The 17,396-nt window shown below is 36.4% G+C and overlaps 1 protein-coding gene across 3 annotated transcripts in view; it reads right to left on the bottom strand.

Annotated features, from left to right (window-relative positions):
- WDR11 (WD repeat domain 11) overlaps positions 1-17,396 on the bottom strand; it is a 54,537-nt gene that overhangs the window by 29,539 nt on the left and 7,602 nt on the right. For 2 of the 3 annotated variants that reach the window (XM_043925499.1, XM_043925501.1), the window contains 8 exons: positions 16,647-16,820; positions 14,343-14,529; positions 11,627-11,792; positions 11,101-11,215; positions 8,478-8,673; positions 8,096-8,199; positions 4,162-4,338; positions 1,099-1,183 (listed from right to left, as the gene is read on the bottom strand). In XM_043925499.1, coding sequence (XP_043781434.1) covers positions 1,099-1,183; positions 4,162-4,338; positions 8,096-8,199; positions 8,478-8,673; positions 11,101-11,215; positions 11,627-11,792; positions 14,343-14,529; positions 16,647-16,820 — 1,204 coding nt within the window. The remainder of the gene's footprint in view (positions 1-1,098; positions 1,184-4,161; positions 4,339-8,095; positions 8,200-8,477; positions 8,674-11,100; positions 11,216-11,626; positions 11,793-14,342; positions 14,530-16,646; positions 16,821-17,396) is intronic. The other variant, XM_043925500.1, reaches the window with a different exon arrangement.

Genomic DNA, 17,396 nt, shown 5'->3' with positions numbered 1-17,396 from the left:
AAGAAAGGGAGAGAGAAGGTATCAGTGGCATCAGGGACTACTGGAAGGAGAGAAAAAGATGACCAACAATCTGAAAGAATCCAAATAGATACCTAATGCTTTTGAAGACATTATTCCTCCATGTAGGTGTATTTATGGAGATACTGGGGGGCAGTGGGGGGAAATAGCATAAAGTGACGATAAACAGTCACTTAGGCTATACCAAAAAATCATGCATTTGAAAGATTAAGGCAACATTAACTCTCAGAAACTTCCATCACAATCAGAAGTTGTGATACTTCAAGCACTGACCCTTCCCATTTAGAAAATGCATTTATTCAGAATAACGTGTACGCTAAGGGTTCACCAAGAATTTTAACATATACATGAGACCTATAATTTATATAATATACAGAAGTAAGAAAATAGCCTGATACATTTGTTCCAAAATCATCCAAAAATAACTGAAGATTAACAAATTTATATTTTACATGTGTAACTTTACAATCCGTCATTACCAGGGCAAAGAAAATAATACAGTCATGTGATCAGCAAAATAATGCTATGGAGCAGGTAGGTATATGCTTTTTATTTTTATTTTTATTGGAGTGGGATATAATACTTTAAAACATAGAGCAAGAGGCTTCCTTCTGACCTGTTAGCCTTTCCTCAGATACCTCTGCATTCAGAGAACTCATAAAACAGGTCATAAGTCAAATGAAAGAATAAATGACATTAATTAAAAATTAAAGTGACTTTACTCAAATTTTTCATCAGAAGTCTGACTATAAGATCTTTACAGAAGTGGAAAAAATAACTATATAAACTGGAACAAGGAAAGAGAGTTATATCCAGGAAGAAAATAGCCTAGATCTTAGGGGAAATAAGTAAGATGCAGAAATAAAGTGAGAAAAAATTCTCCACTGAATTAAGGTCCTCTAGGAAGTAAACAGTTAGTACTCATCCTTAATGAACACAGCCATTAGTTGGACAAGAATATCTATGATTCAAAGCTTTCAGTCAAATAATCACTGCAGAGCATTTCGTGTAGAAAAGTCCTTAAGAACTTTTTTGATATTACGTATGTTTATGAGCTCAATATCCCAATGACAGACTCACTTGACTTCACACGAATGGATGCTTAACTCCTTGTGCAGCAGCCCACTGGTGAGATGGTACACCAGGACAGAACCATTGCTTGTACCTATCAAAATGACATGATAGAGGAGAATTAATCTAGTGGAAGTTCCAGATCTAACAAAAGTCTTCTCTCAAGATTTTAATCCTTTTAAAACATCTATCTTTTATAAAAGGAACCTAAGCTAGGTGTGAAGGAAGAGTATATTTCTCTGTCTTCCCTCTTTTCAAAATGGGTCTAATCTCACGGACTCTGCGCTGCGCTGTGCTTAGTCACTCAGTCGTGTCCAACTCTTTGCGACCCCACGGACTGGAGCTCTCCAGGCTCTTCTCTCCGTGGGATTTTCCAGGCAAGAACATTGGAGTGAGTTGCCATGCCCTCCTCCAGAGAGTCTTCTCATCCAACGGATCAAACCCAGGTCTCCCACATTGCAGGCGAATTCTTTACCATCTGAGCCACCAGGGAAGCCCAAGAATACTGGAGTGGGTAACCTATCTCTTCTCCAGGGTATCTTCCCAACCCAGGAATCAAACCAGGGCCTCCTGCATTGCAGGCAGATTCTTTACCAGCTGAGCTACCAGGGAAGTCCCATGAACTCTGTAACCTTACCTAAACTCAGAAACAGATTTTCAAAGAAAGACTTCAAAATCAAATTCAATACACACAAAATTTGACGATGTACTTTCTTGAGCTTTTTGAATGTTTATTATTATAACTGGTCCTCAAAAATGCAACTGAGCAGAACTCATTAACCAGATTTTTCTAGTTTTCTTTACAAAGATTTTTGCTCTGTCTTTAACATTAAATACATCATGAAGAGATGGTAAAGTACAGTGGCTTACTGTGGATTTCACAGTTAAAGAAGCCTAAGTTTAAGCCCTGGCTCTGCCCTACACTCTTGCAGTTTTCTTGTTTGCATTGAAAATCTATTTATTCATTGGAGATTAAATGAGAAACGTACGTGTAAAACACTTAGTACAACACTCAGCACAATGTAAGGATGTGATTATTACTATTACTGTTAGCACTGTATTATGATTTGTAGTGATTATTATGCCTAAACCTTTTCACAGTCTCAGATAATAAGTCTAAAATTTAATTAGAAGGGACATGGCCACTTGAAATTCTTCAGAAATTAATGTTTCAGCCCTTAATATGTTTTTATAAGTGAAGCAAGAAAAGTGAACAATGTCAGTGGTTGCATAATCACTTTCTCACTACACATGACTGAAAGAATTAATGGATTCATACAAAGCAATTGATTGTAGAAATAATAATATAATAATGTGAAAGTGAAAGAAAAAGTTGCTCAGTCATGTCCGACTCTTTGTGACCCCATGGACTATACAGTCCATGGAATTCTCCAGGACAGAATACTGGAGTAGGTAGCCTTTCCCTTCTCCAGGGGATCTTCCCAACCCAGGGATCATGTAATAATAGTAAAAGCAAAAATGCTAGGCAAATTCCAATCTTGGTTAACTTGCTGAATTAAAGCTTCAGAAATTTCTTGCAAAACTATTTTAGAGAAATATGGTATTACAACTTTATATTTATTACCTATGCCACAATATCTTCTAGTTCTAGTACTGAGAAAATATCTAAATTACTCAAACTTTTCAATTAGCAAATGTTTAAAATGATTATATGATTTCTATATTCTGCACATTTTGATGTTGAAACTATGATCTACAGGCCCTAGAAGGAGAAGTAAATCCAGCTGAGCTCTGCTTATGTTTCCTAATGACTCTGCAAGACTTCAGGCACATATATTTTTTGCTTTTACTTTGCTATTATACTAAATTCAATAAATGACTTGCTATTCACTATATACCACTATAATACAGCTTATTCTACAATGGAAATCTCAGATTCTGATCAACTCTTATTATCTAACTATCTCAAGACATAATTTTCACCAAGAAATTAATAAAATCCTAATTGACAAATTAGGTATACTGACATTCAGAGACATACATTCTATGTACATTGACAAATTCCAACTGAAATTTCAATAAGAGATTTAATATGAATCAATAGTTTCTAGAGCAAAAATTAAACATCTATCTGTATTTATATAAATCTGGATACATATAAGCACAGATCACTGAATCTTAAAATTCAAATTACTTTCAAAAGATGATAACAGAAAAAAATGAGAAAATAACAGTACTGCCAAACAGTAATACTCAAATGAGCCATTAGGTCTCACAAGCCAGCAACTCAGCTAAGACACAAGGGCTGCAAGATACATGTGATCAGATTTTCATTTTAGGAAAAAAAAAAAAAAAAGAATCATGAATCACATGTTTAGAGTACTGGGAAAAAACCAGAACTCAAACCAATAGCATCTTAAGAAAAGTAATGACAATTTCAAATATTCTATTTTTCAAAATTTTAGAGAAATGAATTTTTAACCTTACATATTCAAAAGCAAATTAAAATTGGGTTTTCTCTGTAAAAGAAACCAGGTTAATCACATTACCATGAAATTACTGTGACAGCAAGCTGAAACCCAGACCAATTTTTTATTAATCTAAAACATAAAAATTGCAATTTCAACCCAGAAGGCAAATCTTTAGTTTACAAAGACAAGAGCCACTTTGAACAAAATAAAACCAGGTTTAACATACAATTCTTAGCAAATATAGATCCTTGCTGATGCTAAATATTAACTTTGACCACAATGTTAGTTAACAAAAACTGAAAACAAAATGACATGTACAGGAAGAGCTTGAGATGGTCCAAGAAAAAACCAGCAGTCTGGTTTCAGCATCACACAGAACTACCCTCCTGACCTTTCAAAAACACACCCATGGTGTCAGAATCTGTCATCTGCCATAGGTGAATGAGTTATTGTTGTGATTTAAAAAGATTAACAAGACAGGGGAAAAAAAGCACCTCAAGATGAGTATTTACACAATTTCATGGAGCCTCTTCCTCCACTTAAAGCATTCTAAAGGAGAATAAAGGATTTTCTAATAACCAGGAAACTTTAATGTCTTAAAAATGTAAAACAGACATTAAGAGTTAAAACAGGAACTCACCAACAGCAAGCAACGGCTGATACATCTTGATGTTTTTTGTGGTCAACGGGGGGCACATACGGATAGCGAACTGTGGGGAGGGCAGTCCTGAAAGCAGACCTGTTAGCAGGAACTTGAGCTGCACTTCCTGCAGAATGGAGCCTTTGGGATGTTCTTCCCCAGCAATTGCACTTTGCCCTGGTTTGTAATAAAATAACAACAAAAAATACATTAATTGCAACATATGCTGATCTTAAAAATCTAAAGGAACTTTACCATGGAAGTACTCTTCAGATCTAGAAGGTGTCACGTAGCACTCTGGGGGCTTAGCTATACACTAGGTCTTATTTAGCGATGGGACTTAATTTGTATCATCTAATATCTCAAAGGTTCGATTACTCCAGAGTATTGCTATCCATAATTCAATTCAGGGGCCTTTATCTTCTAAGAAACACTTTTAGCCAAAGGTGCTGGCTTCAGGGCATCAAAGGCAAATAGAGAAGGACTAGGGTTAGAGAACAATTTCTGTACATGACATATTACAGCATATTCCTGTCTCACTGCCTTCCTAAAGGGTTATGTTTTGATCTGATGCTCTTTATAGTGCACATAAAATTGGTAAACAAAAATAGGTTCAAAGAGCTCAAACCAGTCAAACCTAAAGGAAATCAACTCTGAATATTCATTGCAAAGACTGATGCTGAAGCTGAAGCTCCAATACTCTGGCTACCCGATGCAAAGAGTTGACTCATTGGAAAAGACCCTGATGCTGGGAAAGATTGAGGGCAGGAGGAGAAGGGGATGACAGAGGATGAGAAACGTGGATGGAATCACCAACTCAATGGACATCAGTCTGAGTAAACTCAGGGAGATAGTGAAGGACAGGGAAGCCTGGCTTTCTGCAGTCCACGGGGTCACAAAGAGTCGGACACAACTTTGCAACTGAACAACAGCAACAAAATGTGACTACAAAAGAGTGCAGCAAAATTGAAACTTTAATTCACTAATAAGGGTTTAAAATTTTCCTTCCTTTGTGTGTGTTAAGTTACTTCAGTCGTGTCCAACTCTTTCTGATGCCATGGACTATAGCCCACCAGGCTCCTCTCTCCACGGGATTCCAGGCAAGAACACTGGAGTGGGTTGCCATGTCCTTCTCCAGGGGATCTTCCCACCCAGGGATCAAACCTGTGTCCCTTATGTCTCCTGCACTGGCAGGCAGGTTCTTTACCACTAGCACCACCAAAAGACTGGGACAAAGTTATCACACAAGAATATGTGTGAGTGTATGTGCATGTGTGTTTATCACAGGTGGTGCTACTGGTAAACAATCCACCTGTCCATGCAGAAAACACAAGAGATACAGGTTCAATCCCCTGGGTCAGAAAGATTCCCTGGAGTAGCAAATGGCATCCTACTCCAGTATTCTTGCCTGGAAAATTCCATGGGCAGAAGAGCCTGGCTGGCTACAGTCCATAGGGTCACAAAGAGTTGGACACGACTGAACACAAGCACGTATTAGTACATGTGTGTGTATATATATGTACACACACATATACACACATTGTGAAAGGGAAAAATGTAAATAATTATTCAGAGTGAGTGATGGGATTCTAAATAAACCTTTTAAACCTGTCAAGTTGTTCTAATAAAATGTTATTATAAAATCAGTAAGATATACATAAAAAATAAGGATCAACTGAATCTGAATAAATGATCCCTTAGTATAAGCCACACAACTGATACTCATTTTTAGTAACAAAGATGGGGTCTAAAGCAATGGCAACAAGTAGGTGCCATGTTTACCAACTTTTGACAGCTTGGAGCTGATTCCAGGAAACTGCATATTTCTCTTCCAGCATTTTCCATGTGAAGTGATTCATAAAGCAGGGCAGATTAGGTCTTAATAAGCAACAGCCTTTACTCAATGAATATAAATCAGACCTCTGTACTTAACTGAATTGCTTTCAATTATCACTAAGTACATAGTGAATTTCAAATTAAAAGTTTAATTAAAAGTTTTAATTAAAATGTTTTCAAGTAACAAAGATTTAATTATTTAATACTTTCAAATCAACAACGTTGTCAAGAACTGCTATACAATCTGTATCATTTTGTCCCCTAAAAAATGTAATTTATATCACTTAGATACCTAAACAGCATAAAATTTCAAACTCCTATGGGCTTCATATTGCTGATTAGTTCTATGCATGTGGGTTCATAATTCTTTTCACTTTAATAGTTTATATTAAGTGCAGACAGGGTCAATTAACTCAGAAAATTATGTTACTAATAAAATAAATTTTGCAAAACAATTATGTGTCTGAACTTCTTCATAGGGATTTTTGTCTGAAAGGTGAGAAGAAAAAATCTGAAGTATGTAAGTTAGCATCAGTGAGCACAAAGATTCCAAAACTGGCAGGAATTATGAGAATACCAGGGTATGGAGAGCTCAAGCCTTGCTTCGGTCACAGTGAAGCAGCCAGGTCATGGCCAAGAAGCAGACTCCAAACTGGGATGATTATGAAGGTGGTTGTTGAACACGCAAAGACGCTGGGATTCTTGGCCACTGGAGGAGAATTCAATCCGGGGCCAGAGACAAGGCTTGATCGCTCAGAGCTTTTGTGTAGTAGAGTTTTATTAAAGTATAAAGGAGATAGAGGAAGCTTCTGACACAGGCCTCAGAAGGGGGCAGAACGAGGACCCCCTTGCTAGTGTTAGCCATGGAGTTATACGCTCTCTAATTAGTTATGACAGTGAATCAAAAGAAGGTCTGGAGGTTGTAAAGACCTCACTAGACCTACTCCCATAGCTTACACCTTAAGATAACAGGATTAGCCAGAAGGTATTTTCCAAAGACTGTCCTCAAGCAGGATACATTATTGTTACATAATCCTAAGGAATGTAGAGGGACAAAAAAGTTTGATCCTTTCTTCCTCCTTGAGAATTCCAGACCCCTCTCTCCGTGGGGATCCCTGGACTTCTTATCAATCTGCCTAGGAATTGATTCTGTCAATTATGACCACATTTCCACTTACTGGCTGTGTACTTTGGGGCAAGTGTTTTAATCTCTCTGGGTCTTAGTTCCCACATATATAAAATGGAAATAATAATAATAGTACCTAGTCCACAGGGTTGTCAAGGTATTACGTAGAGAATTTGAGACAGCATTTAATATAGTATTAAGCCCCCAATAAATGTCATCTCTGATTAAGAAGATCAATAAGCTAATGCTCTTCTTTCTAGTATATCATTTATCTTTATAGCATTTAAACAAACAAAAAGAAACCTAGTAAATAATGTCCACATTTAACTACATTATGGAATAACAAATAATGGTAAAGAAAATACTTTATAGACCACTGGCCACAATTTTAAGTGAATTACATGTCAATTCTGCTTGGCATATTTATAATTGCTAGTTGTGTAATATTTGAAATCACCAACCCTCATTCTTCCTTGACTATATTCTGGCTCTATAATAACTAGATAAGTAAGTCTGAAATAATTTATTTGCAAATAAATATTTGGTGAAAGTAAGAATTCCCAACATAAAAATAAGAAAATGTAAGTCGGGAAGACTATTTTTTTCTAATACTGCTCAGTTAATTATTTCTTCAGTAACTATTTACTGTACATCTAGAATGGGCAACACCCTGTGCCGAGTGCTGGGAATGCAAGGCTGAATGAAGCTCTGTCCCACCCTCGTGGTACGAATAACCTACAGGAAGACACAGACAAGTAAGATCACAGTGACAATCGGCAGGTAACTCTCAGGACCACATAAATTTTATTTATTTTACACCCGTCTGATTTATCAGAAAAGAATGAATCTACATTTTAGTTTTCTGAAGTATTAACTTTTATTTAATAGTAACTACAATCACTGACTATTAATTTTGCCCTTCAAAAAGTATACCTAACATGAAAGTCAGAAGGGAAAAAAAAAGTGGCTTACCAATCATGTTATCTAAGGAGAGGTCTGGGAGTTTATTCTGTAGGACTCCTACAGGAATTCCACAGAAAGACACTGGTGAATATAAAGGTGACACGCCAGAACTACTGCAAAGATATAATAATTAGACAGTTCTTACATATTTAAAGTCTGCATCATATGTTAGTAACTGAAATTACTAACTTTAGATCACAGTACTCTATCCATTTTTTACACTAATATTTTAAACCACAGGTGAAATATCTCTAGGAGGTTTACATAATCCCCTTATAATCTAATGTCTAAATATTTGTTACAGAAAAAAGGCCCTATTTTTATATGATTCTGGCAACCTTAAAGGGGGGGAAGCAAAGCAAAACAAAGAGAGATCCTACTGGCTCCTTACCTGCTCCGTGAATTCCGATTACAAACAGCCGACTTCAGTTCCCATATCATGACCCTGCCATCGCTTACTATGAGGGCAGCTGCGTTCTCATTGACGGGACAACACACCATACTGAAGGGACGGACAGTTTTTGTCACCCTGATTGCATCACACTGGCTTCGTAGGTCATAGGTAAGCTCCTGGACAGGATCTGGATCTTAACAAGAGTATTGTTTTCTTTAAGTATTAGAAGGCAACCATATTAATGTCACTGCTACTTGTTTCAATGTAAATAATACCTCAACCAAAAAGAACATCATCCCTTCAACTAAGGCAAAGTTTGTCAAAAATGGCTTCCCTGTGTTTACAATTACTAATTTCTTCAGGATATAAGACAATTAACTTAATGACTGTCCACGCCAAGTTTAATGTCCATAATAGCAATTATCAAAATAGCTTATTTAATATTTTTTAAGTGAAGAAAATCCTACAAAAAAGGATCAACAGTGATATATGATTAAATAATGAACAGTGCACCTGTAGCCCATCATAATAATTTACTGTGCTCTACATCACAATGGTGTGATCACTCACCTAGAGCCAGACATCCTAGAATGCGAAGTCAAGTGGGCCTTAGGAAGCATCACTGTGAACAAAGCTAGTGGAGGTGACGGAGTTCCAGCTTTGCTATTACAAGTCCTGAAAGATGATGCTGTGAAAGTGCTGCACTCAATATGCCAGCAAATTTTGAAAATTCAGCAGTGGCCACAGGACTGGAAAAGGTCAGTTTTCATTCCAATCCCAAAGAAAGGGAACGTCAAAGAATGTTCAAATTACCACACAACTATACTCATCTCACATGCTAGCAAAATAATGCTCAAAATTCCCCAAGCCAGGCTTCAACAGTACATGAACCGAGAACTTCCAGATGTTCAAGCTGGATTTAGAAAGGCAGAGGAACCAGAGATCAAATTGCCAACATCTGCTGGATCATCAAAAAAGCAAGAGAATCCCAGAAAAACATCTACTTCTGCTTCACTGACTATGCCAAAGCCTTTGACTGTGTGGATCACAACAAATTGTGAAAAATTCTTCAAGAGATGGGAATACCAGACCACCTTAACTGCCTCCTGAGAAATTTGCATGCAGGTCAAGAACCAAGTTAGAACCAGATATGGAACTAGACTGGTTCCAATTGGGAAAGGAGTACATCAAGTTTGTATATTGTCACCTTGCTTATTTAACTTATATGCAGAATACATCATGTGAGATGTTGGGCTGGATAAAGCATAAGCTGGAATCAAGATTGCCAGGAGAAATATCAATAACCTCAGATATGCAGATGACATCATACTTATGGCAGAAAGCAAAGAAGAACTAAAGAGCCTCTTGATGAAACTGAAAGAGGAGAGTGCAAAAGCTGGCTTAAAACTCAACATTCAAAAAATGAAGATCATGGCACCTGGTCCCATCACTTCATGGCAAATAGGTGGGGAAACAATGGAAACAGTGATAGATTTTATTTTCTTGGACTCCAAAATCACTGCAGATGGTGACTGCAGCCATGAAATGAAGACGCTTGCTCCTCTGAAGAAAAGCTATGACCAACATAGATAGCATATTAAAAAGCAGAGGTATTACTTTGCTGAAAAGGTCCATCTAGTCAAAGCTATGGTTTTTTCAGTAGTCACATATAGATGTAAGAGTTGGATCATAAAGAAGGCTTAATGCTGAAGAATTTATGTTTTTGTACTGTGGTGTTGGAGAAGGCTCTTGAGAGTCCCTTGGACAACAGGGAGATCAAACTAGTCAATCCTAAAGGAAATCGGTCCTGAATATTCATTGGAAGGACTGATGCTAAAGCTGAAGCTCCAATACTTTGGCCACCTAATGCAAAGAAGTGACTCACTGGAAAAGACCCTGATGCTGCGAAAGACTGAAGGCGGGAGAAGAAGAGGACAACAGAGGATGAGATGGCTGGATGGCACTTAATCTATGGACATGAGTTTGAGCAAGCTCCACGAGTTGGTGATGGACAGGGAAGCCTGGCGTGCTGCAGTCCATAAGGTTGCAAAGAGTCAGACATGACTGAGTGACAGAACTGAACAGTAAGCCTAAAAATAAATGTATTTTATGAAAGATGTGAAAGTCACTTTCACCTTTACAGCACACATCATTCCATTAAAAACATCAGTTTTATTCTCCAGGATAAGATTGAAAAAGACAACTGAATGCCCTGAAGACAACCTATGCTACTTTACCATGGAAGTGACACAGGTTTAAGACATTCCTTCCTAAAGCAGAAGAAAAGTCAAAGGAGTGTAATAATAAAGGTATATACAAGGTTGGACTTGTGCTAAAGAAATAGTCACAAAAGATAACATGCACTTGGCTCACGGATACAGTCAAGAAGGGATTACAAAATATTACTATTTTTGCTGCATTACAGGAGGTGCACTGTCGTAATACCCAGAGACTATCCGGGGTTTATGCTTTCTCATGCCTCATACTATAACTATATTCTATTATCTTAAGGCAAGGATTATGATTAACTCCATGCTTTGGCTACTATTCGCCACATAAAGCTTTATAAAATAATTCTAAAGAAAAATAAAGTGAACATTATCGTGAGATATAAACTTACCTGGTTCCTCATTTGAAGTGGTGAAAATACTACTGTAAGATCTTCGAACACGTAAGGTTATACAACCATTTTCATGTAGGCAAAATAAACCATCACGTTGAAAGCAGGGAATTACCTTTAAATAGATGATGTATTTATTTTTTTAAAACAACACATTTTAAAATTATATACATGGTGAGACTCATAAACTCATTATTTACAGAACACAGGCAAAAAGTAAAACAAAAACACAAAAGCACACATATAATCCCCTAATCCATCAATCCTAAAAAAATCTGTTTTTTATTCATGTATCTTAAATAGTTCAGTATCTATCTCCAAATATGCGAGAAGAATTTCTAAGGTTAAATCAAACCAATCAAAAATCCAGAAAAATAAGGAATGTAAAATAACATTGTCAATCCTTAAATAATAGAAAAAAAGTGAAAACTAAGGACTTTTGCAAGACTATGCAAAAGTATAGATTATCTTTCTCTATATAATTCATAATCAACTTTTGGTAATGTAATTTGTAAGCTGTAGATACCTGCAGAAAAGGAACTCCTGTTCGCTCTATTGCAATCACACCCACTGTCTGATTCACTTCAAGATCAAGGATTAAAATCTCACGAGGATAGAGCAGCAACATGTGATTCCTTTTGGAAGGCAGATATGCCAACTGAAGGCAATCATTGAGAGTTATGAATTCTGCACTGGAAAAAGTAAACATTTACTTCAGGCATCAAGAAATGAGTCAGACTCACACATGAACATATGTACAAAACAGATACAGACCCACAGACATGAAAACAAACTTACGGTTACCAAAGGTAGGGTGGCAGTGAGGGAGGGATAAATTAAGAGTTTGAGATGGGCAGATACAAACTAGTCTATATAAACAAGGTCCTACTATATGGCACAAGGAACTAGATTCAATATCCTACAATAAACCACAATGGAAAAGAATATGAAAAAGAATAGTAATATAACATGTATAACTGAATCACTTTGCTGTGTGTGTGTGTGCATGCAGGCATTGCGTCACTCAGTCGTGTCCGACTCTTTGCAACCTCATGGACCATAGCCCGCCAGGCTCCTCTGTCCATGGGATTCCCAGGCAAGAATACTAGAGTGGGTTGCCATTCCCTTCTCAGGAGACCTTCCCAACCCAGGGATAGAACCCAGGTTTCTTGCATTGCAGGCAGATTCTTTACTGTCTGAGCCACCAGCGAGGCCCCATGTAATATAATATGTATAACTGAATCACTTTGCTGTATACCAGGAATTAACACAACATTGTAAATCAACTACACTTCAATTTTAAAAAATGAATGAGACTTTATTCATATCAGAAAAAGCTAAAAAAGGACTGAATTTTGTACTCTCCACATAATAACCATCAATGAGAATGTACAACCGTCTCCTGAAATAACCAACATGAGCTAGCATCTAAAAATTAGATCTCTCCTTTGTGCCAAAATCCAAATTATGACAACAACATTGGATAGGCTAGAGAGACAAGTTTCCAAATCACTGAAACTTTAAAGTAAACTAGTAAGTCTATGATATGAGATGGTAAGTGACAGTACTACACAGCACTCATAAGATAGTACTGTCATTCTTATTCTGTAATCAGAACTGCTAGATGGACTGCTGAAAAGAAGCCTTGGATTTAAAACAAAAGCATTTAATCAGGGCTAGACAACTGGATCACGAGTCAATGGACTATCTGTGTGGCCTTGAGCAAGTCACTTCCTCTACTCTGCCTTCCTTCACTCTTCAACTGTCTTAAAGATTTTTTGGAACAAAGTTGGGTATTTTATTCACTTACCACAGAATTTTCTTCTGTGTAAATAAGAGAGATGAAACAACATTAGGGCTGTAAAGATTGTTGAAGAGTCTCAAAAATCATTTCAGTAATTTGTGATTGTTGTATATACTTAATCACAACTTTGTGTTTATAATTTACATATTTATATTTATTTCAATAGGAATGGGCATATAATTATGTACCATCTTTTTACATAGGTTTTGAAATTTAAAATAAAGTTAGATCAGAGGACCATGGAGAGGGATGTGGACTGCATTAAAATTCTGGCTCTGCACTTCCCAGTTGGGCAAGCTTAAATAACAAATTTAAAAAATGTAAGACTCAATTTCCTCATACAGTTGAACATATGATTCACATGAGAGAAAATACATTATGTAGGTCATAACTTATAAAACTATGATACAGCATAACTGCAAAAGAAATGAGCTCTTAAGATACTTAAGGAGCAATCTTCAATCATTTCGGCATAGGGTGGGGGATAAATTAGGGATAAATTTAACCAGCCTATGGTTTAATATATAAAACTGATCTTTACACATCAGTTCAGAATTTGTAGAGTAATTTGTATTTTATCATGTGTTTTTCAGGTAATTACCCACAAAGTTTAGATAGAATAATCAGTGTATTAAAAATAAAAGCATTTTTAAAATGAATGCCAAAAAACTACCAAAGCAATAAAAATTTAAGAACCACAGCACTAGGAAAAAAACAGAAATCTATCTTTAATGCATAAAATTAGTTCTTCAAAATAAAATTTCATTCAGTTGAAATTTCTGAAATAAACAAAAATAGCTAGCATTTACCAAAAGAATGCTTATTAAGTATCAGATATTATGACAAGGAGTTAAGTTTCTGTATCTATTAATCTTTACAATAGCCCTATGAAATACTTTAAAACACTATGTTGGCTAATTGGAAGAGTGAAACCTGAGAAAGATTAAAGTATACTCCCAAGTCACAGAGCTATAGTTCCCCTAGAATCTTGGCCCTTAACCACTATGGGAAACACCTTTACATGCAGAAGAAAAACACCCATATTTTACTGGCTAATGACATTACACGGCATTTAAGTCAGGAAAATGTATTCCAAATCATAATCCACTTTTGCTCCCCAATTTTTAATGTGCTCAGTGGCCCCCATCTTAGAATCTTTCTCTCTCATTTTCAGAAGTCAAAGATGTTCTCTGTGAAAATTGGTGGGGGGTGTTTACTGCTTTACTGGAAACAAAGGAACCATGTTAAGTGCTAAATCTCTTCTTAGAGGAGGAAACAAAAAAATATTTTTCCTCTTATAAATTCAAAATTAGAAACAAGAAAGGGTAACATGAACAAGAAAATCAATCTTAATACATCTCCAAAAATGATATTTTCAATAAACAGATAAACGTTGAATTACATGAATGTTACTGCTAGTTTTATACTTGCAACTTACCTAGGTTTCTCTTGAGTGATTAAGATTTTCACTTTATTAAGAGCCTTCTTGGCCCCTGTGGCTGCAGCCAGCTTGTTGTGAGCTGGGCTGGAGTGTGGACTGGATATGTAAACTTTTTTCCCAGGGCCTGAGGGAGGCTTGGATGGAGAGAAATCTGAGATGAATACAATGCCCTCGCTGGTGAGTACTGTACTGAGAGAAGTGAAACTCTGATTAAAGTTTAATCAAGTTTAGCATAGAGTTTTATTCCAATACACTTTTGAGAGCAAGGTAATGATAATTTTAATAATAAAGAACTGGCAGTATTATGCAGACATAACATAATGGGAATGTTCTCCAAGTTAAAGGGAAACAGGTGGTCCATTACAATTCATCAGAGGCCTCCAAGCTCAGTGCTCTAAATTAATGTTTTATATTAAAAAGATACCAGAAGGTTACTGGCAGAAAGAGCAAATGTTTGTTCTTCCAAATAAATTCAGTGTACAGACTTTCATTAGAAACCTTTCCTCATTATATCTCATAACTTCAAAATCCAAAGACTTTCAGAATATAAAATTCACAGAAGAGGGGAAAAAAAAACCCATATATGAGGTTCTGCATACCACAGTTGGCAAGTTCAAATATTTAACTTGCTGATACTAATTTTTTATCATTATCATGAGTTGCTCTGTCTAACTTTACTTCCTTTTTCTTCTTGAGTGTCAGACTGAAGCTCAGGATGTGCAGAGTGTTTTCACTTAATATCTAGAGTAAAAGTGCCAACAGGGGCTTACTAAGTGTACAGGAAACAGAAATATTTTACGCCTTTTTATGACTGAAAAAATAATCCCCCTCAAAACTGGGGCCGACTAACACCTATCTGATCATAAAAATTTTATCTACCCTGGCTCCTGGCAATGAGTGAGGCTGCTTTAACCACAGGGAACAAAGCATTCAAGAATTATGACAAACCCAGCACATTCAATGAGCAAATCAAAGATGTTAGGTCAACTGATGCTTTGAAATCTTGTGCTTTCATCAACTAAATTACAGAGATGCAGTAAATTAACCTGAAGCTTTGTCTCCATTTCAGATTACAGAAGGCATCCTTCAAGGGTGAGGTCTGTCCCCTCCTTCTGTGATGTCCTCACTCCCTGACTGTCAGCTAAGCCTGTTCTCCTCAGGGCTCCCACAGCACTGCCTTCCACAGCAACCCAATGAGTGCACACATATGTTCATGTATGCACATTTACACATACAAAGCCTAAACACACCATGTTGCAGTTATTTACACAGCTGTGTTTCTCATTTTAATTTCTACTTGTCTGACCTTCTGTCCCTCCATCAACTCACATACCCCTCAATAAATACTGGAGGATACAAGTTGGAATTTTGAGTCATTCAAATCCAGGGAAAACATTCTTTACCATAGTAGATTCCCTCATCTCTTTTAAGTTGTTCATCAAATATCAAAATGAAGCCTACCTTGACCACTTTATCTAATACAACAAGCCCAATCCCACTCCCTTTATCTTATTTTTTATACCACTCATAATATATTGCAGTGTACCAATTCATTACGCCCATAGGTTATCACCTAATTCTTGCTCACTAGAATGCAAACTTTATGAAGGCAAGAATCCTTGTTTTGGTTCACTGATATATTCCAGACTCCCAGAACACTCCTGGCATATAGTAAGTAAAAGCTCAGGAAATATTTGCTGGATAACTGAATAAAAAATATTTTCTAAATAATTCAGTCACAAAAATATCTGTCCAGAATCTGATTTTTAGATCAGTGGCTCAGTAAAACATTAAAGTATACTGGCAAAAACAGTCTCTGCCAGAAAAAACTCCCTTGGGCTTAGTCTGTTCCTGACATGCATCTGTTTATGGCACTCAAAAGGCTTGGAATGAATTAGAACAATATTCTGAAAAGGAAGAAATGAATTTGGCCACAGACTAAATGAAACCCTTGACTCAGGTTCTTTTGATGTTCCTAGAAAAAAAATTTAATTAAGTCTGAATTAGAATAACACAGCCACTCTCTCGTTCTCTGACTAATCTAATTCTGATCACAAATTCCACACACTGAAGGTCTAGCTTGCTGATTTAAATTTCTGATCATCAGAATACTTGCAAAAAATATGGGTTATGATTTAGTATCTGTACTAAGAGCTGAAAAGATATGAACTAGATGTGCTTCTCATTTTAAGATGTATGATGTATGACTGGGTGTGTGTCTATGTGTATCTTATGTATATAGCATTAACCATATATATTACAAATACCTCAATTCATTTTCCACAAGAAACTAGTACTCACAAGTTAAATGTGAGGGATCAAAAGGATCAAAAGAAAAAGAAAGAATGTTATCTGCATAGCTCTTCTTCCAGAGTTTGGTGCCAGTATCTGCATTCCAGAGCACAATGTAATTTGGCGGATGGATAGCAAGCAATAAATCCCGGGAAGCATCTTGATTCCATAACCACTGAACATCTGCAAAGACCAGATAAATAAAGGCAAAATTCAGAAATCACCCACTTTAAAACACTTGGTTAATGTATCCTTTATATCTAGTTGTGTGTATGTGTTTTCATAATCCTTAAAACCTTAACTTTCCCCCTCCTCTTCAATGTTGCATCTAAGTGTATGTGTCAAGATTGACAGGGAAAACTAATTTTACATAAAAATAAGCTGCCTGAACATTAGAATCTCGAGGTCAGCATTTCCAAAGTAATCTGAAATATTACTTCAAAGAAAATACAAGGCAATTTACACTATTCATTAGTTAAAACTTTATGTCACAGACTTGTCCTAGCCATGATCAATGTCAGACTCTCCTATTGTTTTTGTGGAGTTACTTAATGGGACTTTACAGAATTGCACGTTTTTTCATGATAATAAAGAAGTTAAAGATCTAGTTCAATGGGTACAGTAAGTACTCAATAAGTATTTTTTTAACAGTCATTTAAAAGATTCACCCAGTCAAGAGAGCCACTCAGTCAAAGCCAGGAATACTGTATTGATTAGGTCAGTAACATAAGCAAGCAAGCAAGTGATCTATTGATATAT

The sequence above is a fragment of the Cervus elaphus genome, chromosome 15, assembly GCF_910594005.1.
Source record: "Cervus elaphus chromosome 15, mCerEla1.1, whole genome shotgun sequence".
NCBI lineage: Eukaryota > Metazoa > Chordata > Mammalia > Artiodactyla > Cervidae > Cervus > Cervus elaphus.
The sequence above is the reverse complement of the archived record's forward strand: the minus strand, read 5'-3'. Positions and strand labels throughout refer to the sequence as shown.